The 22,725-nt window shown below is 47.6% G+C and overlaps 1 protein-coding gene and 1 long non-coding RNA gene across 4 annotated transcripts in view; both read left to right on the top strand.

The window, feature by feature from the left end:
• The window catches only part of LOC132504024 (uncharacterized), a 6,587-nt gene extending 4,204 nt beyond the window's left edge, over positions 1-2,383 (top strand). Inside the window, exons 2-3 of the long non-coding RNA XR_009534701.1 lie at positions 800-874; positions 2,004-2,383. This is a non-coding gene — a long non-coding RNA (uncharacterized LOC132504024). The remainder of the gene's footprint in view (positions 1-799; positions 875-2,003) is intronic.
• A 4,738-nt stretch (positions 2,384-7,121) lies between these two features.
• TPCN1 (two pore segment channel 1) overlaps positions 7,122-22,725 on the top strand; it is a 63,974-nt gene continuing 48,370 nt past the window's right edge. For 2 of the 3 annotated variants that reach the window (XM_060121804.1, XM_060121802.1), the window contains exons 1-2: positions 7,122-7,281; positions 9,754-9,987. Coding sequence is in view for 2 of the 3 variants with exons in the window: in XM_060121802.1 (XP_059977785.1) it covers positions 9,876-9,987 (112 nt within the window). In the remaining variant the exon portion in view is untranslated. Of the gene's footprint in view, positions 7,282-9,750; positions 9,988-22,725 lie in introns of all 3 variants that reach the window. The other variant, XM_060121801.1, reaches the window with a different exon arrangement.

Below are 22,725 nucleotides of genomic sequence, written 5' to 3'. Positions count from 1 at the left end.
CTTTCACCTGTATCCTGATGTTCTGCTTATGACTCAGAGGAGTCCTTGATGGCTAAGGGACTCTTGGTCGCTTAGTTCCGATTCCTCCACCTACCTGCTGGGTTAATGGGCAGAGGTTTCGCCTTCGAAGCAGCAGCATTTTTCCTTTCAGCCTCAGGAAGATCCAACTGGCCTGTGAACCACCCAGCTAGCTTTTTTGCAGAACGCTCTAGGGTTTATGTGAGCCTTCCAGGTCTAGAGCGGGGAAGGTGAGGGGCTGGAAAGGGCAGGACATTCATGATGAAGACTGCTATCTTCCGAGCAACTATCCTACAGTAGGCGCTCAGGAAAGCACTATTGAATAAATGGAGAGATGGCAAACCCAGTTTCAACAACAGCCCTGTTTCCCCACAGGGTGATGTTGGCATCATAGGATAATGTTATTTCACAAAATATGTTCTGTCCTGAATTAGAACCAGAAAATAGTGTCACATTTCAATAGTGAAAGTGGTGGGCCAAGATCTGGCCTATATGAGTTGTTTCCCATCCCTGGACACAGGGCTTGGAATTTTAATGTAAAAGATTTAAATATATTTTGTTTTCTCTTTTTCATGGTTTAGTTGCATTTTTTCTCCTATCACCACTTTTTTTTTTTTGGCTGCGCCGTGCGGCATGCAGGATCTTAGGTCCCCGACCAGGGACCAGGGATCAAACCCGCACCCCCTGCAGTGGAAGTGCAGAGTCTTAACCACTGGACCTCCCGGGAATTCCCTCTATCACCGCTTTTGAAGTATTACCCAATCCTATCTTGTCCTTTTAGAGAACCCATGTTTCATGGATGACATTTGGCTTGCAGAAGGTTCCGGGGCTGGAGCTGAAGCAGTGAACACTGCAGGTATTAACAGACTGGATTGCATCGGTGGTGATGGCTCTGTGGCCGCAGGCTCCAGCGTTATCCTGTGCTTTGGCGACAGAGGACCCTGAATAGTGACTGAGGTTGGGAGGGAATGTGCTCCCAGGGACAGATCTCTAAGCTGCTGGTTATAATGAACAACTCTCTACTGGCCACTGGCCACGGTTATAGCCCTGAGCAAATTCACTTGACCTTCTGGACTCTCATCTCTGAAGCTGAAATGGGAAAACATGAGCCTGCTGCCCAGTGATTAAGTTTGTGGGTTCCCATGTCAGGCAAATTTGAAGTTCAGTCCTAGGGGATCAACACTTCCTTGCTGTGTGGCTTTAGGCAAGTCAATGAACGTCTCTAAGCATCTTCGGCTTCCTCACCTGTAATGTGGGGACAGTAACAGAACCCACGCTTGATAAAACTGATGTGAGTGTGAAATGAAGTCCTGACTCAATCATGTTGAGATTTTAGGATGACCTTCCAAATGATACAATTTAATATTAACATTTGAATACTTTTAAAAATAGAACATGTATTTTTCCAAATATAATATATATTTGTTTTTGTGCAGAAAGGTTTATAAAGAGCCAACATGGATCCATTTTTTACTCCTTTTTACTATTTCTGTTTTTAATTTTGCAGGTTTCTGCATTATTCATGACTTTCAGTTAGTAATGGAGGAGGACAGAGATCCCTTAAACTGCTCACCATTTTCCAGACTCTTCCCCCTTACAAATTAATTCATCACAATCCTTAATTCCTCTTTTGGCAGTGTGGTTTTCGATGTGTTTATTTCTGGTCATATCCAACTGTGGATAGTATCACTTAGGTTGTTTCAGACATAAGGAAGAATTTCTTAGCAGTGAATTTAGATTCTTCTAAAATAAACTTCCCCCACTTAAATATATATATGTATTTAAATCGTAATCTTAGCAAATGTAAAACACTGGCTTTTCCTGACTGACAGATTATGTTGTAGGAGAGTCTTTTTTAAACCATGACCCTTTAGTGACTGGTGGAATCAATTCGCCTGTTGAGACTAGCATTAAAACTAAATGAAATAGAATAGAAAATATCATAGTGCACTGCATGTAGTAAGTATTTTTTTGTATTTAAACAGGCGTCTGCTGGATCAAGGAGGAAAATGTATTTCTTTGTCTGGCTTGTGGTTAAAAAAAAAAGGGACTTCCCTGGTGGCGCAGTGGTTAGGAATCCACCTGCCAGTGCAGGAGACACGGGTTTGATCCCTGGTCCGGGAAGACCCCACATGCCGCGGAGCAACTAATCCCGTGTGCCACAACTACTGAGCCTGCGCTCTAGAGCCTGCAAGCCACAACTACTGAAGCCCACGCGGCTAGAGCCCATGCTCCGCAACAAGAGAAGCCACGCAATGAGAAGGCCGTGCACCGCAACAAACAGCAGCCCCCGCTCGCCGCAACTAGAGAAAGCCCGTGCGCAGCAACAAATACCCAACGCAGCCAAAAAGACAAAAACAAAAACAAAAACAACTTGTGTTCAAAAGCCCCCATATTAAAGGCGTTTGATTGGTCATAGGATATAACCTGCTGTGATTATTTGAGAGCTAAGGTCAAAGAGATACTTTTCCCTGATGCTCTGTATTTCAAATGGTCTTGATTTTCAATCCCTTTTACTTTCAGTTCCACTAACTAGGGCCTGAAGGGAAAAGGTGTGTGTGTGTGTGTGTGTGTGTGTGTGTGTGTGTGTGTATAGCACTTGTCTTGTGTGAAAATACCAGTGTAGAACGGGGTTTTTCAATCTCCACACTACTGACATTTTGGGTCAGATAATTCTCTCCTGTGGAGGCTGTCCTGTGTGTTTGTAGAATGTTTAGCATCATTCCTGGCCTCCACCCACTTGATGCCAGTAGCACCCTTCTCCCACCATTAGCTCTGATCAGTTGGAGATGAAATATCTCTAGACGTTGCCAAATGTCCCTGTGGAGTGTGGGTGGGGTTCTCCTGGTTGAGAACCACTGGTCTAGACCACAGCAGCTTGGCTTCCCTGTAAAACTCCTGGCCTCCCCCATGCTAAGTCCAGTGCTCTATCCAGATTCAAAGGAAGGCATGCCCAAGCCTAGCCCAGCTCTGTCTGACGAGCCGACCTCAGCACCATCTAAAGCCACCATCAGTTACAGAATCAAGATCAGATTCACAAGTTGGGTCTTAGGAGCCCTGGGTGCATGACTCTCTCCTGTCAGGGGCTCTTGGAATAAGTCTAGGCAAGTCCCTTATCTCCTTGGCACCTGGTGACACAACACCTGTCTTAGCCACATCAAAAGGGAGCTGAGTGGAGAAGGGATGGTTTCATAGACAGGAAAGCCCTTTGGAGTGTTAAAAGCTTTCTTCAACGGGGAGTGATGATGATGATTATATGTTGAGGGATAAATCACGTAGTGCATCAGCCTCATTGCCCAGAGCTCTTTTCTCCTAGGGAAATAGAGAAGTACATGTGGGGAACTTAGCAACTGAGTAGGCAGGAAAGACTCACCCCTTTAATTCAATTTTTTTTTTTTTTTTTTTGGCCAAGCCATGCAGCTTGCAGGATCTTAGTTCTCCGACCAGGGACTGAACCCGTGTTGCTTGCAGTGAAAGTGTGGAGGTGTGGAGTTCTAACCACTGAACTGCCAGGGAATTCCCTATTTTTTTTTTTTTTTTTTTTTTTTTACTGTAAATCAAGTGAAAATCCCAAGCTAAAGCTCTGGCATTTATATCTAACCATGCCTGGAGTGTGTTCCCAAGGGATGCCTCTCCCTGAGCCAGGGCAGAGGTCTGGCTGGGATGCCCGGGGCAGCCTATCCAGCCTGGAGGCAAGGATATTGATACTGACTCTGCAGCCTCTGTTACTGTTTCTTTCAATCAAAAGGCTTGGTAGAGGGTGAAGTCTGGGAAAGGGAACTGTGGGATAGGTTTTTGCTTTCTACTAACAACTTTATAATATTCAGAAAAGGCATGAACAGTGACCTCAGAACTTACCCCTTCTCACTCTTGACTTTCCCACTATTTTCTTCTTTAACTATTTGGAATTCGCCAGTGAAGACACCTAGCACTGGGCTTTACTTTGAGGGAAGATTTGTGTTTTTTTGGCCACGCCACACAGCTTGTGGGATCTTAGTTCCCAGACCAGGAATCGAACCCAGGCCCATGGCAGTGAAAGTGCTGAGTCTTAACCACTGGACCGCCAGGGAACTCCTGAAGACTATTTATTTCTAATTCAATCTGTTTACTTGTTATAGGTCTATTCAAATTTTCTCTTTATTCTTGGGTCAATTTTAATAATTTGTATTTCTAGGAATTCATTCATTTTATCTAAGTTGTCTTTTTTTGGCATGAAGTTGTTCATAATATTCCTTATAATTCTTTAAGTTTCTGCAGTTCTGATTTTGGTAATTTGTGTCTTTTACTTTCTTGGTCAGTCTAGCTATATCTTCCTGATGTACTGACCTTCCTATCAATATAAAATGTCCCTCTTTGTTCTAGTAATATTTTTTGTCTTAAAATCAATATTTTCTGATAGCAATATAGCCTCTCCAGCTCTCTCATGCTTACTCTATGCATGAATTCCAATTTTTTACTTTCAACTCCTTTGTGTCTTTGAATCTAAGGTGAGTCTCTTGTAGGCGGCATATAGTTCAGTCTCACTTTTTAAATCTAGTCTGGCAAGCTCTGCCTTTTGATTGAAGTGTTTTTTCCATTTACATTTAATAATTTACATTAAATTATTCAGATAGTTGGATTTACATCTGCCATTTTCCTATGTTTTTTTATTCATCTCATCTCATGTTTTGTTCCTGTGTTATTTCGTTAATGCCTTTTATTGTGTTAAATAAATATTTTTAGTCTACTCTTTTGATTCTTCTGTTGATTTAAAAAAATTTTTTTGAGTTGTTTTCTTAGTGGCTGACTTAGGGATTATAATGTGCATCTTAATTTATCACAGTCTATTCTGAAATACTAAATATTTTCTAGTTGATGGGTCATTGTTATCCTACATTTTTAAAATTATTTAAACATGGCTTCCTTTAGTTCTTTGAACATATTTATAATAGCTTCTTTGAAGCCTTTGTCTGCTAAAGCCAACATCTAGGGACACATAGAGACACTTTCTGTTGACTGCTTTTTTTTCCTGAGTACGTTTACACACGTCTCACAATTTTTATTGAACACTGGAAATTTTAGAGGGAAGATTTTTTTTTTTTGGTAGCAACTCGGTAGTTTTTTCCTTCCTAATGATTGTTGTTCTTGTTTTGCTTGGGTGTTTGGTAATTTACTTCCTGGACTAAATCTGTCAAGTCGGTCTCCTCCACAATGTGCAGCTACTGATGTCTCTGCTTAATTGTTTTTTCATATTTTTATTTTTAAACCTGGCTTCCTAGGGGTCCCCTCTGTATCCACATAGTTTAATATTCAGCCAAAAGTCAGTCCGAGGTTGTGCTCAAACTTTGAGCCAGTAAGGCTCTGTTCTCCCATGGAAAGTGCAGCACGTACTCAGCACATCTACACAGGCTCCAACGGCCAGGGATTAAGTGGCTTGGGCCTGCTCTGGTCTCTGCTACACATGCACATAACCTCTAGTCAACCAAGATATACACAGAGCTCATCAGGTCCCCTATGGCTGCCTCACTCCCCAGGAACTCCAAGCTTTCACTCCATTGTTTGTGCCAAATAGGATTACAACCTTGGACTGCTAGAGCTGCCGCCTCCCCTATTCGCTTCCCACCAAGATTGCCACTTTAGCCAGTACTCCTTCAAACCAAGTGAGCCCCATCAGACAGTAACAGTGAAGCTGTTGGTATTCAGGGGGCTACCCACCCTGGTTGAACTATTATGCCCATAGAACTGGGGGTGGGGAAATCAGAGAAGTCTCAGGTAAGTATAGCACAAACTTGAAGTTCGGTGGTTTTATGAATAAAAATTCTCAGTTCGTTGTATGACTTCGGTTGATTTTCAGTGTGCTAACATAGCACTAGATGGTTTTGTCCAGCTTTATAGTTGCTTTTAAAAATTATTATTGTGGTAAAATATACATAACAAAGTTTACCATTGTAACCATTTTAAATTCAGTGGCATTAAATTGTTACATTCACATCTATGTGCAACCGTCACCACCATCCACCTCTTCCAGAACTTTTTCATCATCTCAAATTGAAACTCTGTACCTATTAAATAACTCCCCGTTTTCCCCTCCCCCCAGCCCCTGGCAACCACTATTCTACTTTCTGCCTTAGTTAACCCTCACAACAAACGCTTTGTCTTAAGTATGTAAATGAAATCATATTTCAAGGACGGGGACGGGAGTTAAGTTCTAAAGTTAGCACAAAAGGCCAAAATTGGTATAATCAAAATTACCTGATTTAAACACTCACTTTCATTGGATGCTCACTCTGGGATGTATATATAGGCCGTTGGGTGGAATGGTAGCGGACTTATAAACTACACTCTCACTCCCAGCACCTGTGTTTGACTTGAAAGTAGTTAACTTTGATGCGACTCCACTTGACTAGTATCATCCACGTTTTACGGATGAGGAAGTGGACAAGTGGAGGGGCAGAGTAGAGGATGCCCAGTAGTCCTTGCAGGGGGTTGAGAGGGAGGTCCAAACTGAGGCAGGGGCTGGAGAGCAGGATCCTGAGTCGGGGACGGGCTCGAGGTGGGGGGGCTACTGATTCCTCAGAGAGCCAAAGGATTGAGGGCTAGACCCCATTCAACATCTCTTCATCATTCCCAGCCCTTCCCCACAAAGTCATTCACCTGCTCCGCGGGCTTCAGGTTTTTCTATCCGTGGTAACCACCGAGGTGACTGCGTTGCTAGGTTACCGGCCAATCTCAGAAGGCGGGACTCAGCGTCTGATTGACTTTCTTTTTCACCATTAAATTCCTTATTCCGCTCAGTTCGTTCCACCTCCTGAGGACTTACCAATCAGAAGCACCGTCTCTATAACCCTCCACCAATTGGAAGACTCGGGCCTCCCTCTGGGTTGGGCTGACCGAGTAAGGCGGGGAGAAACGGAAGGGAAAGGGGCGGAGCTTATTCGTCCCGCCCCTTCTCAAGGAGGGAGGCAGGGAGTCCTGCATTAGCAGCAGGCAAGAACTGGGGAAGGACGTAAGACTTGACCAATCAGAGCGCACCATAACAGCTGAGGTAGCCAATAGGTAGCGGTGAAGGGAAAATGGGGCGGGGCCGGTGGGGTGGAAGGGACAGTAGGCGGTGGATGGGAGAGCTGGCGCAGCTGCTGTGGTGGCAGCGGCTGAAGTGGCGGTGGCTGCGGCGGTCGCTGCAGCTGCAACAGTTCCGGGCTCGTGGCTTTGGCGGCGGCGCCGGAGGGCTGGGCTGCGCGGTCCGGACCCCGGCGCGCGGTCCGGGTTGCTGGGGCGGCGCATGTAAGAATTCAGGGGGTGTGAGGGTTGGCCTGATGGAGAGGGCAGGGGTCAGGGGTCAGGGGGCTCGGCGTGAGGGCATTGGAACGTGGGAGGCGGGCAGGTAGGGCCAAGAGGGCCTGCGGGGAAGTCATCGCCGCTTTTCTCTCCCTCCAGCCCTGGTTGCGGGGACCGCAGCGTAGGGATCGCCCGGGGAAGCCCGGGGCGGGGAGAAGGGGCGCAAGGACGAGCACGTGGAGCAGGCGCCCGCACTCCTCTTCGTTACCCTCCTCCCTCGTCTGCTTGTCTCCCTGGCGCCCTCAGGCGACCCACCCCACAAAAGCCTGCTTGCCCTCTTTCCCTAGGACCTGTCCCTAGGGGTGACCCTTCCCTTCTGGCTCCTCAACAGAGGGAGAAGCACTGTGACCCCGGGCAAGTGCTTCCCTTCTCTCCTCTGGGCCTCACTTTTCCCTCTCTGTAAAATAATGGGTTTGAATTCAGATGAGGGGACCGTCTGGGAAGAGATGAAGGGTAATGGTTAAGTGGGGAGGGTCCCTGACTTCAGACTGCCTGGGTTGAAATTTGGACTCTGTCACTTCCTTGCTGTTTATTTACAAGAAGCAGGTTAAGTTAACCCTGCTAAGACTCAGTTTCCTCATCTGTGAAGTGGGGACGTTAGCTAAGTAAGATTTCCTAACAGCAGTACTATTCACATTTTGAGCCACATATTTCTATGTTGTGGTGGGCCTCACCTGTGTATGGTAGGATGTTTCCAGGCATCCCTGGCCTCTACCTACTATTACCCCCTACTTGTGACAATCAGAAATGTCTCCATACATTGCTAATGTGTGTGTGTGTGTGTGGCAGGGGAATCACCCCGGCTGAGATCCACAGAACTAATGCATGCATTGCAAGCCACCAGTCATATATTATACAGTTAAAATAAAAAACAGTAGCTATTTTGATAACAATGATGCAATTAAAAAAGCTCTCCTTGATGAGTTGAGAAAGTTAATAGACTCTCCAGCCTTCAAAATAAATATGGGAGAGAATGACAAGATGTTAATAATTGTCAAAGCTGAGTGATCGACACAGGGAAGTTCATTTATATAGTCTCTCTACGTTTGAGTGTGTTTGAAAATAGCTGTGATAAAAAGTTAAGCCAAAAAGAAAAAAAATAAAACATATAATGCCTAAGACAGCCAAATGGTAACATCTCATTTGGAATTTCCTTTTCTGTCTTCCCACTACTGAGATTTAAAAGTGAAATTAATCCCCAGATCTGGAGGAAACTTAAAAAAAAAAATCTCGCAGGAAGTTTACTGGGCAGACCACTACAGGCTTAGCAGCAAAGAATGGTGCTCACTTTTACTGCCTAATTTTAAGAAGGTACTGACGCACAGGGGCCTGCCCTGGATTGTGCTGGTGATTCGTGAAGGAAGTAAATTGATGGGTTGCCATTCAGTGGGTTAGTTTGGAGGCAAACTTGATCGAGACCAGAATACAGCAGTTTGAGGAAGGAACCTGCTGTTGTTTTCAAGTTCAAAGGTCTGCTGTTAGATCTGCTGAGTGTTTGCTTTTCTTTTGGTCCTCCTCAGCGGAAATGGGAATGTTTATAAATAGGAACTGTAACAGGCTAGTTCTGACCGTTTTGAATTGGGAGTTCAGAATGAGCGTTTTTGCTGTGTGACTCCGGACATCACTTAAAAAAATATTCTAGTCTCTTTCCCTTCCTCCCCAAATACCTAAATCTAGGAGAGTAATAAGAATGATATGGGCAAATCTAGATGACCTGGCACACTAACTCTTTATAGGTCATTGGAGCTAAGTGCTGCCTAAATACCAGGGCTGGGACATGGAGGAATTGTAGTATGCTGGCGGGGAGCACAGGTCCGGAGTCAGATTGTGTAGTTCAAAGCTTGGCTTTCCAACTGTGGGTTCTTGGACAAGTAAATTACTTAACTTCTCTAAGTTAAGCCTTAAGTCCCCCCCTCTGTAATGGGGGATAATAATCCTACTTATCTATTACGAAGTTTCAATCAGCTTTACTTAAAAATTGCTAGAAGAGCCCCAGCATATAGTAAGCGCTCACTGAGTATTAACTACTATTGTTTGAATGGTTGAATATGTATATATATTTTTAAGTCTTTGAAACCTCTGAAAATTCACACACAAACAAGGGTTAAGAAGGGTAGAGGGGGAACATATTAGCCATAATCCCAATCTCCAAACATAATTACCCTTAACTTTTCAGTATTTAATCTTGCACAGAATTTTAGTGCTATTATACTGCAATACTCTTTTTTATTGAAATATAATTCACGTTACTATAAGATCCATCATCTTACATCTTAAAGGGTACCATTCTGTGGTTTTTAGTATATTTGTAAGGTTATGTACCCATCACCACTATCTAATTCCAGAACATTTTCATCAGTAGTGGTTGTATTTTGATAATTGTCCTTTTTTTTTTTTTAATCCCCCAAACCCTAGAAGATGCCACTGATGGAGGAGTTTCTAAGAAGCACCTCTGGGCCAGTGGCTTTGAACTGGAGCTCGAAGCAGAGACTACTTAAAGCTCTGGACATCACATCCTGAGGGCTATAGGAGAGGAGAACATGGCCGTGAGTTTAGATGACGACGTTCCCCTCATCCTGACCTTGGATGAGGGTGGCAGCACCCTACTAGCTCCCTCCAACGGCCTGGGCCAAGAGGATCTGCCCAGCAGAAGTAAGATGGTAGGGTGGGCTGGGGGAGGGGGTGCAGCTTTTCTGTTTCAGGGGGCGAGTTGTGGGCTTGGTGCTCTGTTGGTAGATGCATGTACCTGAATGCCTGACCCCACGTTTGACTCCCAAGTTCTGACACAGAAACTACTGGGAGACTAATCCTGTGGGGTCCTAATCCTGCACCCTCAATTTTGGGGTGCTTTCCGGGACTAGCCTGCCCTGCTTCCCTCAGCGCCTCCCCTCTCTTGCGCCTGTGGTACCCTGGTTTTGTTCATGGATGCTTGGTGGGGACCTCAGGCAAACCTGCTCCTTGGCTAGCTTCCCTGCCCCATTCCTAGTTAAAAAAAGAAACAGATTTCAACATTGGTCTCTGTCTGCCTGATCTTTGGCAGGAAAGTGGAGTTGACTGCTTCTCCCCACTGGCACTCAGTCCTTGTACTGCCCGGGACAGGGTGGAAGGCGGCAAGCATTTGTCGTGAACCATTGATTTGAGGGTTTGGGGTTTTGCTTTGTCTTCCTCTAAACCAAAGCCCAGCAGCACAAAGTGAACCCGCGAGAGGTTGCGAGTTTTAAATTTTTTAGATTTTAAGTGTGTTTCTGGCAGAACGAGAGGCCTTAAAAACCTTTCTTGTCCTGAAGCCATTTGCTTAGTTTGCTCAGACCTTGGGTCCAAGAGAGGCTTAAAATAACTTGCCTTTTATGGAGGGTCCTAAGATGTCAGGGGCTAGTGCTTTAGGGTCTCCTTAGCAGATGGAAATTCTACCCACAAGCCATACTGTTGAGCCAGGGGTATTGCTTGGGTCCAGGGAAAGATGAGCCTGGCTCTCCCATCTCCTTTGTCCAGAGAGAACACAGTTGGCTTGCAGGAAGCTTAACAGCCTCCCCTTGGAAGTGGTGAAGGACAGCATTGTTCCCGTGGATGGGGGTGCAATGGGAGGCCTGGCTCCCTCTAAACTGGCCTCTCTTTGCTTTAGCGTGTTCACCCATCCAGAGTGGCAGAGCTGGGCGATCGAGGAAGATTAGAAAGTAGACCAGATTTTTCCCTAAGTGCCATTCAGGACCAAGAAATCAGTGGCTGTGATTTCAGGCCCACTCCTTAAATACCCTAGAGTTGGCAAGCTAAGTGTCAGGCTCTTTTTTTTTCTTAACATCTTTATTGGAGTATAATTGCTTTACAATGGTGTGTTAGTTTCTGCTTTATAACAAAGTGAATCAGTTATACATATACATATGTTCCCATATCTCTTCCCTCTTGCGTCTCCCTCCCTGCCACCCTCCCTATCCCACCCCTCTAGGTGGTCACAAAGTACCGAGCTGATCTCCCTGTGCTATGTGACTGCTTCCCACTAGCTATCTATTTTACATTTGGTAGTGTATATATGTCCATGCCACTCTCTCGCTTTGTCACAGCTTACCCTTCCCCCTCCCCTCAGGCTCTTTCTCACCTGTTATCCTAACTAAGATCCTTTTTGCAAGGTAGACAGTATTATCCCTATTTTACGGAGGAGAAAATGGTGAGTCAGAGAGGTTAAGGAACTTGCCTGATGTCACACAGCCAAGCAAGCGGTTGAGCAGAGATTTGAACCGAGGACTGACCCCAGAGTTCCTTCCCCTCCTCTTCCTCCCTTTTTCCTCCTCCTCCCCTCCTCCCTCTCCTTTTCCTCCTTCACAAGCCTTTAATGAGTGTGAGTGCTGGTTCTTAGCATTTACATATATTATCTCATCATATAACCTTAAGGTGGAGTTATTGTTATTATCCATATTTACTGGGGAAGCAAAGCCTCAGAGAGGTTAAGTAACTTGTCCAAGGTCACACAGCTAGCAAGCAGCAGTGTCTCTCTGATCTTCCCTCTAACACCACCATGTAAGGTGCTTTGGGGAAAGGGATGTAAATGAATGTGACATTGTCTCAGCTTCAGAGTAGGATACCCCCTAGTGAGGGGAGCGGTTAAGTCCATCGCCAATGAGGGAATGGACTGGAGGGAGGGTGGTTGATATGCACAGGGTATGGATCATTCTGGAAATAGCCAGGCTCAAGGTTCTAAATTGGACTCCTAATCATTGTTGTGGGTGCCACTTTTAAGTCCTCCCACAGTATCGGTGTTGATGACAGGCTGTCCAGGTCTCCTGAAGGATCAAAGTGGGAAGAGCAGCCTAGTTCTGCGTCAAGATCAGGTTTTGAAACGATGAAGGCGCTTGATGATTGGGAAATAGGCCAAGTAGACAATAAAACTAACCTTGGATAGCCCGCTAGTAAGGCCATTCATTTCTTGGCGAAGTCGGTGGCTCATTTTTAGTTCGTTTAAGAAAAACAAAATAAACAACTGATGGGGTCCAGGGAAACTGTGCTTTCTGCGAAGTGCACTAGTGCCTCAGTTTCCTGTCTCATCCTCTTCCTGCGATATTTGCTAAAATCTCTAAGAACTAATGGCTATAACCCTCCAAGCCTGGCTAGGAAAAACAGTAGTGCCTCTTAGAGGAAAGGAGAGATTTCAGAGGCGGCCTGCCTGCTCCATCTCCTCCGTATGGGCCTTTCTTATTTCATGCTTGGATTTTGGCATTGACTTTCTTCTCAAGGTCCCCTATGCCCGCTTCTCGGAGCAGTCCGTCTAAAACACAAATCTGACCTGGTATGGGCGTACCTTGTTTTACTGCACTTCACAGATACTGCGTTTTTTACAAATCGAAGGTTTGTGGCAACCCTGCATCAAACAAGTCTCTCAGCACCAGTTTTCCCAACAGCATTTGCTCACTTCCTGTCTCGGTGTCACATTTTGGTAATTCTTGCAATATTTCAAACCCTCTACTAACAAAAAGATTACGATTCACTGAAGGCTCAGACGATGGTTAGCATTTTTTTTTATATAAATTTATTTATTTTATTTATTTACTTTTGGCTGCGTTGGGTCTTCGTTGCTGCACGTGGGCTTTCTCTAGTTGCAGCGAGCGGGGGCTACTCTTCATTGCGGTGCGTGGGCTTCTCATTGCAGTGGCTTCTCTTGTTGCGGAGCACGGGCTCTAGGCGTGCGTGGGCTTCAGTAGTTGTGGCACGTGGGCTTCAGTAGTTGTGGCTCGCGGGCTCTAGAGCGCAGGCTCAGTAGTTGTGGCGCACGGGCTTAGTTGCTCCGTGGCATGTGGGATCTTGCCAGACGAGGGCCTGAACCCGTGTCCCCTGCATTGGCAGGCAGATTCTTAACAACTACGCCACCAGGGAAGTCCCATGGTTAGCATTTTTTAGCAACAAAGTATTTTTTCATTAAGGTGTGTGCATTGTTTTTTAGCATAATGCTATTGAACAATTAATAAACTACAGTATAGTGTAGACATAACTTTTATATGCACTGGGAAACCAAAAACTTCATGTGACTCACTTTATGGCGATATTCATTTGATCGCAGTGGTCTGGGACTGAACCCACAGCATCTCTGAGGTCTGCCTGTAATTTCCCCAGCTTGCCGCCCCCAGGACCTTCCTGTCCCTTACAGGATGACGGCCAAGCTCCTTAGCCAGCATGTGTGTTCTAGTGCCTTCTTGCCTGACCAGTCCCATTTCCTGCTTCAACCCACAATTCTAGTTCTCGGAATCCCCGGTATATTCTTAAACCTCTCCACCTTGCTGGTAACTGTCTGGCATGCTTTCCCCAGGCTCTTGTTTACTCATGAGCTTCAGTTCTGTCTTGACAATCCTGCTGATAATCCCATCTCTTTGAAGCCTTCGCTGGACCTCCTATTCCCGATGGGGCTAATTACTCACCCTTTTCTGCTTTGGTATCTGGTCTAGGCTTCCATTATTATGGCTACTTACTGTGCGGAAATGACTTGTTTAACCATCTGATCACCTCCAAGGCCCCAAGTGTTCATTCATCTGTGCATCACCTAGCTTGATGCCTACCGAATGCAGGCACTCAACAAGTCATGGTCCAAATAAACCTAGTTGGGTCTCTGAGGCCTTTTAGCTCATGGGAGGGGCTGTCTGAGGGCCCAGTTAGAGGTGGGCAGCAGCCCCTCCTGCCTCTGTTCACCAGTGGTTGGAGTCTCATCACTCCCAGCACAGCTGATTGTCCTGGGGGCTGCCATCATTGCCCCCCGGTCTGTGGCTGATAGAAACCCTTGAGGTGTTAAGGCGTTGGCAGTATGCAGACAGAAGGGAAGAGAAAAAAAGTTTTATAAAAACAAAATCCTTGAAAAATAGCATTTCTCTAAAGGAAACTAAATGCAGCGTACTTAATAATAGTCTTTAAAAAGTAAGAAAGTTTCTGTTACCATTTTTATAAATAAAACTTACAAGTTCCAATTTAAAAAAACGAGAAAAGAATGTAGACAGAGGCCTTCAGCAGAATTGGCAGCTGTGTGGGCACGACTGCCACTGAGAACTAAGCCAGCTCTCTGAGGGTGTGTGCCTTGATTGACCCTGGGCCTCCGCCCTGACCCAGCAGCTGTCACTGGTGCCTTCCTCTGGCTATGTACCACACGCTCCCTGTCTTAGTGTGCTCGGGCTGCCATGACAAAATTCCACAGAAGGGGGCGGGGGGGGGTACTTCAGCAGTGGAAATGTATTGTCTCACAGTTCTGGAGGCTGGAAGTCCAAGATCAGGGTGTCGGCGGGGTTGGTTTGTCTGAGGCCTCTCTCCTTGACTCTTGGACAGTTGCCTTCTCACTGTGTCCTCAGCTTGTGAGTCTGTGTCCTAACCTCTTCTTATAAGGATACCAGTCCTATTGGATTAAGGCTCACCCATATGACCTCATTTTACCTTAATTACCTCTTTAAAGGCTCTGTCTCTGAATACAGTCACATTCTGAGGCCCTGGGGGTTGGGACTTCAACATAGAAATTTTAGGGGGGGGACACAATTCAGCCCATAACACTCCTGCCCTTTCCTTAGGTGCGGTCCCCAGGAATCTGGCTGTGCCGCCTGTGCCCTTTGACCCTATGCTAGGGGTGATCAATGCTGGGGAATTATCCCTAAAGGAAACTGGAGGGTTTGGATTTTTTTTTCCTTATATGAGAAAGGATGGATTTTATCCAGGACTCAGACATCTTTGGGCTATAAGAGTAGCTGCTGAAATGCTAATGAATGACTCACAGGCAGGGGGTGTCAGGTTGATAAAGGAGGCAGGTATGAGCAAAGGTATTTAAAGCATGGAATTAGGAATAACCTTGAAAATAGTCAGCGGGGTGGGGGTTGGCGTTTGACAGTGCAGTTTGAGATAGCCCATTGTCTGCATTGCGCATCAGTCAGCGGTCTGGACCATCTCTAGACCATAGAGCCTGAATATTGTGGGCAATACGAGGGATTTTCCAGGGGACTTCTGGTCACACTCAGCTTTTGCCTTCTCACTGCCTTCAAACCCAACAGCTGCCTAAGATGGGCCTGTACTGTCGGCCTTTTCTGGGTGGTAAAAGGATTGTGGGCCAGGCGGTGGCTGAGGCTTGAGCAGGGCACTTTGTCTCTTGCACTACTTTGGTGCTGGTGGTTCATGGCTTTCTGGTGACAGGCCATGCAGGGATAAGGCCTAAGGTGATAGAGCAGAGGACCCCCTCTCCCTCCTTTGCCCCTATGCCTACTGTACCATCAGGAGTTAACCTGAGACCCAGTACAAGGTGGAGGGCCACTGCCCATTTGCAGGGGCCAACACATGGCAGGCACCCTGGCTCCTTTTCCAGAGTGTTCCCGCAGCCACAGCCAGCTAGCACCTGTCTCAGTCAAGGTGGGCCAGAGCTGTTGGCCTCAGGGCAGGTGTAGCCAACATGAGCTGGGATAGAGCAGTGGGGCTGTATTCCCAGGGGTGACCAACCCCAGGGTAGGTGCTCCGTCACAGAAATCTGTGTCTGTTGTTCTTTCTCTGACCAAGCTTCCCCAGCATACTTGCCAAACGATAAATAAAGCCCGAGGACTTGGGTAGCTTCTGTCACTTGTGATAACCCTGGGTGGTGGAATGGTTAAGCATTCGGGGTCTGGAGTCGAGCTGCAGGCTTCCAATCCTAGCTGAGTTTGGAACTTAGCATCTCTAAGCCTCAACCTCGTCATATGTACGGTGGGATCATGATAGTATCCTCCAGTAGAGTTATCGTGGGGATTTACTGAGATCACGTGTGTGATGCCCATGGTAAGTGCTCAGCCAGTCCTAGGCATTATTGTCATGACCAGAGACTAGGCTTCTTCTTTGGAAGATCATAGTGCATGATTGGGGGTGCTGAACCCAGGCCGAGGTCTGAATCCTTTTCTGGCCCACTCCTGGCACAGCAGGTGGTCCCCGCCAAGCTGGGAAGCAAAAGCAGCATGGCAGCTGGAGACGGAACAGCAGTTAGATTTTCACGGCTTCCCAGGGAGCTTGGGCATTTGGCTCCGCGGGAGTTGGTCCCCTGGCTTTCCTAGGGCCCCGCCAAGGCAGAATGCCTGTGTCACCAGGCCGGCGGAGGCACCAATTCAAATGAGCAAGCATCCGGCCTGCTGGCTTCCAGCCTCGTAACCCACACTTGAAGCCTTTCGCTTCCTCCATCCTCCGAGTCTTCATGGGGGATCCTGTCTGTTGCCTCAGGCCCCCCGCCATGAAATGCCATCTCTCCCCTCCGCACGCCGAAAGCTACCGTGTCAAAATGGCAGTTGTGGCAGCTGGGCGCAGGCTGGAGCGGCTGCTGAACTGCTCTTTACCCATCGCCTTAGGGGGGCTAAGTTCCCATTTGCTCCAGGAGCGCTTCATGAGGCAGAACACTCAACTTCTCAGCCTCCAAGTCAGGGAGGGAACGTGGGAGGGCTCTGATGGCCCCTGGCTGCGGTGCCCGCTCCCAGGGCTGCCTTGCGAATCACAGTACGGTGGCCCTGGAAAGAAACCCAGAGGAGGCACCAAGCGATCAAGCCCCCAGGAGGGACATCGGTCCCAGGACCATCCCCTTCCCACCTTCATGCTCAGGGAGTCCATAGGACTCCCTTTGCTGGGTGACTTCCCTGATTTGGACATTTCCTGACTCTCTCCCTTTTCTCCTCATCAGTCCAAGCTGAGTAAGGTCATTCACAATAAAAATAATGGCTCGGGACTTCCCTGGTGGTGCAGTGGTTAAGAATCCGCCTGCCAATGCAGGGAACATGGGTTCGATCCCTGGTCCGGGAAGATTCCCACATGCCGTGGAGCAACTAAGCCCGTGTACCACAACTACTGAGCCTGCGCTCTAGAGCCCACGAGCCACAACTGCTGAAGCCTGGGCGCCTAGAGCCCGTGCTCTACAATAAGAGAGCCACCGCAATGAGAAGCCCACGCACCGCAACCAAGAGTAGCCCCCGCTCGCCGCAACTAGAGAAAGCCTGCGCGCAGCAACGAAGGCCCAACGCAGCCAAAACAAATAAATAAATAAAACAATAATAATGGCTCATGGGTATTGAGCCCCTATCACGTGCCAGGCAGCGTCTGAAAACACTTTACATGTGCCATCTCAGTCATTGGGTCCTCCCAGCAGATCTGTGCAGTCGGTTCAGCATCTGCATCTGACGGAAGAGGAAACTGACACTCTGAGAGGTTGAAACTTACCCAGGGTCACACAGCCAGGAAGTGTCGGCTGCAGCATTGGAACCCAGGTCTTCTGATTCGGGAACTCCGGTTCTGAGCTGATGTGCTGCACGCCAGGAAGCAAAGCTTTGTGAAAGAGGTAGAACTTTAGGCCAGAGTTTCTTTTCCAAAAGGAAGTTGGTTTCTATGATATCTATACCTTCATCTCTTTTTTTTTTCAGTTAAACTTTTATTTCCTGCAAGGCATGTTACTCTCAATTGGAGCTCCATACCTGGAACTCCCTTTCATGTTATAAAAACAGCAAAACTTACGGGGGTTTCATTGTACACGTGGTATTGGGTCATCACTGAGAAACTAGAAAAGATGGGCAAGTGAAAAAACAACAGACCGCAAAGGACAGCCATGACTTCATGCAGCTTTCCCCTCAGTGTACGCCCTTTTCCAACGCACAGGCATTTGGCTAAACTTCACATCATTGTGGCTGGAACAAGACAGTTTGGGCTGAAAATGGGAACTCATGGGAGTCAAGATTTGGGAAAGGAAGGGCAAAGGAGGACCGGCCTTGGAGCAGGGCACGAGACTCAAAAGGCCAGCTGGGGTGGCCGAGGAGGGCCATCCCCCAAGGTCACTGATTCCCAGGGACAGGTGACCCCCTATCATCACTTGCCTGGAGGGTGTCCCTGGACAGGAGAACTGATTCAGGCCATCAGTGCTTGGGTTGCCTTTTGCACTGGTGACCCCCTCTGCTGAGTTTGCTTTTTGTTGGAGGTACTTATCTACTCATAAAAACGTATGGCTCTTTCTCTACTCAAAGCACTTGAGAGGCTGTGGTTCAGCTGAAGTGACCTTGTAGGAAGTGCCTGAGCACGTGGCTGCCCTGGGCCCGGGTGGGCCGGGGACACGCTGGGGAGCGCACGTGCTGTCTGGTGGGCTGGCTGCTACTTCCCTCTGGCCATTCGTTACCATGTGGGCTCACGGGCTGCTTGTGACTACATTTTCCAGTGTTTCCAGAGACATCAAAACCTACGCTTTTCATCGGAAGCCTTCTGACTTTTACATGTCAGCAACCGTTTCACATTTCTCAAACAGCCAGCTGAGTAAAATCTAGTCAGCGGCTGCTACTTTACGACATAGAACCTACCTGTTCAGCCTTTGTTTTCTGTTCAGAACGAACTCCTTCAAAATAAGGAAACAATACAGAACCAACGGATGTGCTCTCCGTGGCCTCGGAGAGGTTCTTCACCTTTGGACGCCGTTCCGTGAGATTCAGAGCTGGCTGGGGGAAAACTTGTCTCTGCCTCTGTGTGCTTCACCTAAAGAAAGACCGGATTTCGGGACTTCCCTGGCGGTCCAGTGGGTTAAGACTCCGCGCTTCCACCGCAGGGGGCGTGGGTTCGATCCCTGGTAGAGCCAGGCCAGGCAGGTGAGGTGGGAGGACAGAGCAGGTGGGTGCATCTCCCGGGATCCCCTTCATCTTTCTTTTCTGTTTATTCCTTGCTTCCTCTGGGTTGCAGTTCACCTGATACTCTCCGTGTGGGAGTGCCCTTTGCTCCTTCTTTCTTATCTGCATCCAACTTTACAACTGTCTTCTCTCTTTTTTTAAAGATTTATTTTATTATTTATTTATTTATTTATTGCTGTGTCGGGTCTTAGTTGCGGCATGTGGGCTCTTCGTTGCAACACGCAGGCTCTCTCATTGAGGTGTGCAAGCTCTGTAGTTGTGGCGCGCGCGGGCGTAGTTGCCCTGTGGCATGTGGGATCCCAGTTCCCTGACCAGGGATCGAACCTGCGTCCCCTGCATTGGCAGGCGGATTCTTTACCACTGGACCACCAGGGAAGTCCCTCTTCTCTTTTCTTAGCTGTTTGATCATGGGATTCTTTTTTTTTTTTTTTTTTGTGGCTTTGACTTTGAGATGTGTGATAAAGATTCAAGTGGGCATTAGAAGTTTAAAAATAATTAATAGTTTAATAGCTAGTCGTCTTCTAATTCTTTTTTTTCTTGAATCGTTGTCATCTTGTCAACTGAAAAGCTAAGAGTTTTTCAACTAGCCGGCATGGATTTCTTCAGAGCTTAGAACCGCTGTTGCGGAGGTCACAGAAACGTAGCAGATCTAGTTATGGCTCGTGAAGGATTTATGGTCTGGTTAGCAATAAGACAGACGAGTATATGACGTGCTACTTTTGTGTCTTTTATTGTAACCGTGGGCGGATTTAGAGGAGGAGAGAGTAAGGATGAGCAGGGGAGGTGGAAGTGCTTTCCCAAGGAGGTGAAATATTGGGGCAGGAGATGGAGTCAGTCTGCTTGATTTGGGGAGGGAGCACATCATTAAAGGCTTTAGAGAGATTAAGCTTTATTGTGCTCAGTTTTTAAAGAGCAGATGAACAGGAAGCAGGAAGTGGAAGCTGGAAGTGAAAGACCATCTCAAGGAAAGGAGCAGGGGAGCAGAGGTGTAGAAGAGTTGGAGTGGACGGGTGGGTGTGGTTGGCGCTTTGACTGGTGGGTGGGGAGGAGAGATTGGATCCAGATCTTGGGGGGTCTCTCCGCCTCCAGGGCCGTGCTGAGGAGTGGGACTTCACCTTGGGGGTGATGCAGGAGTCCCAGAGTGCTTTAAGCAGGGGAGTGACACGGTCACATTTCAGGGGAGCGTCTGCAAATTCCCTCAGGCTGCCCTGCAAAGAGTGGTTGGAAATGGGTGGCAAGACCAGGTGGCAGGGGGGTGGCCTAGCCACATGATGGGACTTGTTTTGTTCGGCCTGAATGGTATTTAAGCAGGTATTATGCTTGTTCACAGCGTGAGGGCTCAGCACCTGCCGTCTCACACACCCCAGCTTCCCACGTTTGCTACCTGCCTGGTGCCTGCAGGCATTTGAGTTTGTAGCCCTGGCAGTAAATTCTGATAGGACGGCACAGTGGCAGGAGTTGAGAGCACAAAGGACAATGAAGGCTCAACTGAGAGAGTAGATCAGCCTATGGGCAGGTGGAGTTTTTTTTTTTTTTGGGGGGCTACATGGGGTCTTCGTTGCTGCGCACGGGCTTTCTCTAGTTGCTGTGCGCGGACTTCTTATTGTGGTGGCTTCTCTTGTTGTGGAGCACGGGCTCTAGGCACGCAGGCTTCAGTAGTTGCGGCACACAGGCTCAGTAGTTGTGGCTCGCGGGCTCTAGAGCGCAGTCTCAGTACTTGAGGCGCATGGGCTTAGTTGCTCCGCGGCATGTGGGATCTTCCTGGACCAGGAATCGAACCCATGTCCCCTGCATTGGCAGGCAGATTCTCAACCACTGCGCCACCAGGGAAGTCCCAGACTGGGCATCTTTCTGTCTTTCTTTCTGTCTCTTGAAGCTCAGTGCAGTTCTTGCCTCACCCTAGGCACTCAGGAAACATCTGGACAATATGGAACCCGTGAGTCCTTTCGTGAGTTCGCCTGGCTTGGGATACATGTGTAGGAGGGCGTGTCTCAGATTAGTAACATCAGGAGCTGTATCTGGCAAGGAGAAAGTAATTAGTGAAAGAAAAGCAGAGATTGGAATGAATATGCTCTGCTGCCAAGCTCTTAGGATCAGAAAGGACCTATTCTCCTGAGTTAAAAAGGCATGGCTTCTAACTGTATCCAGCAGGTAAGTTTCTGCTTTGTTCCAGTGCAGTGACACAGCCCTCTAAACAGTCCATCCTGCTAGAGAGTTGATCCAGAAGTTCTCAGTCTGCTCAGCCAGGAAGCGTAGATCTAACTCTCCCTATCCTCTTTCATGATAATTCCTGGAAAGCTGGTATTTCCATTCAGTGGAGAAAAGGAGGGTTGAATTCTGTTCTCATAACCACCCTCCGTGGACTGAGGAATTGTCATTTTGGATTACAACTGGGGTGTTTGGATGACAAATTAAAAAAAATATATATATATATATATTTTTTGCGGTACGCGGGCCTCTCACTGTTGTGGCCTCTCCCGTTGTGGAGCACAGGCTCCGGACGCGCAGGCTCAGCGGCCATGGCTCACGGGCCCAGCTGCTCTGCGGCATGTGGGATCTTCCCGGACCGGGGCACGAACCCGTGTCCCCTGCATCGGCAGGCGGACTCTCAACCACTGCGCCACCAGGGAAGCCCTAAAAATATTTTTTTTTAGATCTCTTTCCCCGTGTATTTTAGCTATAGCACAAGCAAGCGCATGATACGGTAGCAGCATCTTTTTTTTTTTTTTTTTAAAGGCGTGATTTAGGGGCTTTGTTTTTCCCTGGAAGAGTCAGTTATGTTTGGGGCGTCTCCCAGGTGAACATTTGGTGACTTCAGCCTGCATTTGGAACAACACTAGCAAATATCTCCCATGAGTGCCCTGTGGGCTCCACCCCTGCACCCTGGCCCAACAGTGAATCCAGGAGCTACAAATCAGAGCATCCTTTCTGCTACCTTAAAGTAGAAGTCTTCCCCAGAGCCATTCTTGCTGTTCTCTCACTGGAGGCAGCAAGCACTATTACAACTGATTGCAGTTGGAAACACTATGTACAGTAATGTTAACATAAGCGGTCGCTCCTACAAGCCCTTGTGAAGTAACAGTATTTATGCCCATTTTTCAGATGTGCAATTCGAGGGGTGGGGAGGGAAGTGACCTGCACAGGCAGACAGTGGAGCCGTGGGCCTCGTTTGTCATCAGTGTTGGTGGGCTGCTGTGTGCCCAGCACACCCCTGGGGAAGGCAGGTTTGTGGGTCCCTCTTGCTCTCGGATCACAGACCTGCCACCTCTGTTTTCAGGCCTTGCCCAGAGGGAACATTTCTCCATCCAAGCTCTAGTGGCTTTGAAACTTTCATTAACTTCAGAGTATAGATAAGGAAACCATAAACTCAGACCCGTTCACTTGGTGAGGGTTAGGCCAAGTTCTTGGATCAAATGAAAATGAAGACCTTGAATGCTAAGTCCTCTGATCCACCTTCCCAACCTGGCCCCCATCCACGTGGCAGTGGCCCCAGCACTTTCCAGGCCATGAGAAATTCCACCTCAGTTATACCCCTGGCTGACGGGCCTTCATTCTTGCACTACCCCTCCCAGAAATTAGAACCAATAAGCAAAAGTCTTAAACGTAGGGCTGTTCATACCATCTCATTTATTTATTTATTTTTTGGCTGTGCCACGCGGCGTGCGAGATCTTAGTTCCCCGACCAGGGATCGAACCCGTGCCCCCTGCATTGGGAGCATGGAGCCTTAACCGCTGGACTGCCAGGGGAGGTCCCCTATCATCTCGTTTATTTAACAGT

This window comes from Lagenorhynchus albirostris, chromosome 14, assembly GCF_949774975.1.
Source record: "Lagenorhynchus albirostris chromosome 14, mLagAlb1.1, whole genome shotgun sequence".
Taxonomy (NCBI): Eukaryota; Metazoa; Chordata; class Mammalia; order Artiodactyla; family Delphinidae; genus Lagenorhynchus; species Lagenorhynchus albirostris.
The sequence above is the reverse complement of the archived record's forward strand: the minus strand, read 5'-3'. Positions and strand labels throughout refer to the sequence as shown.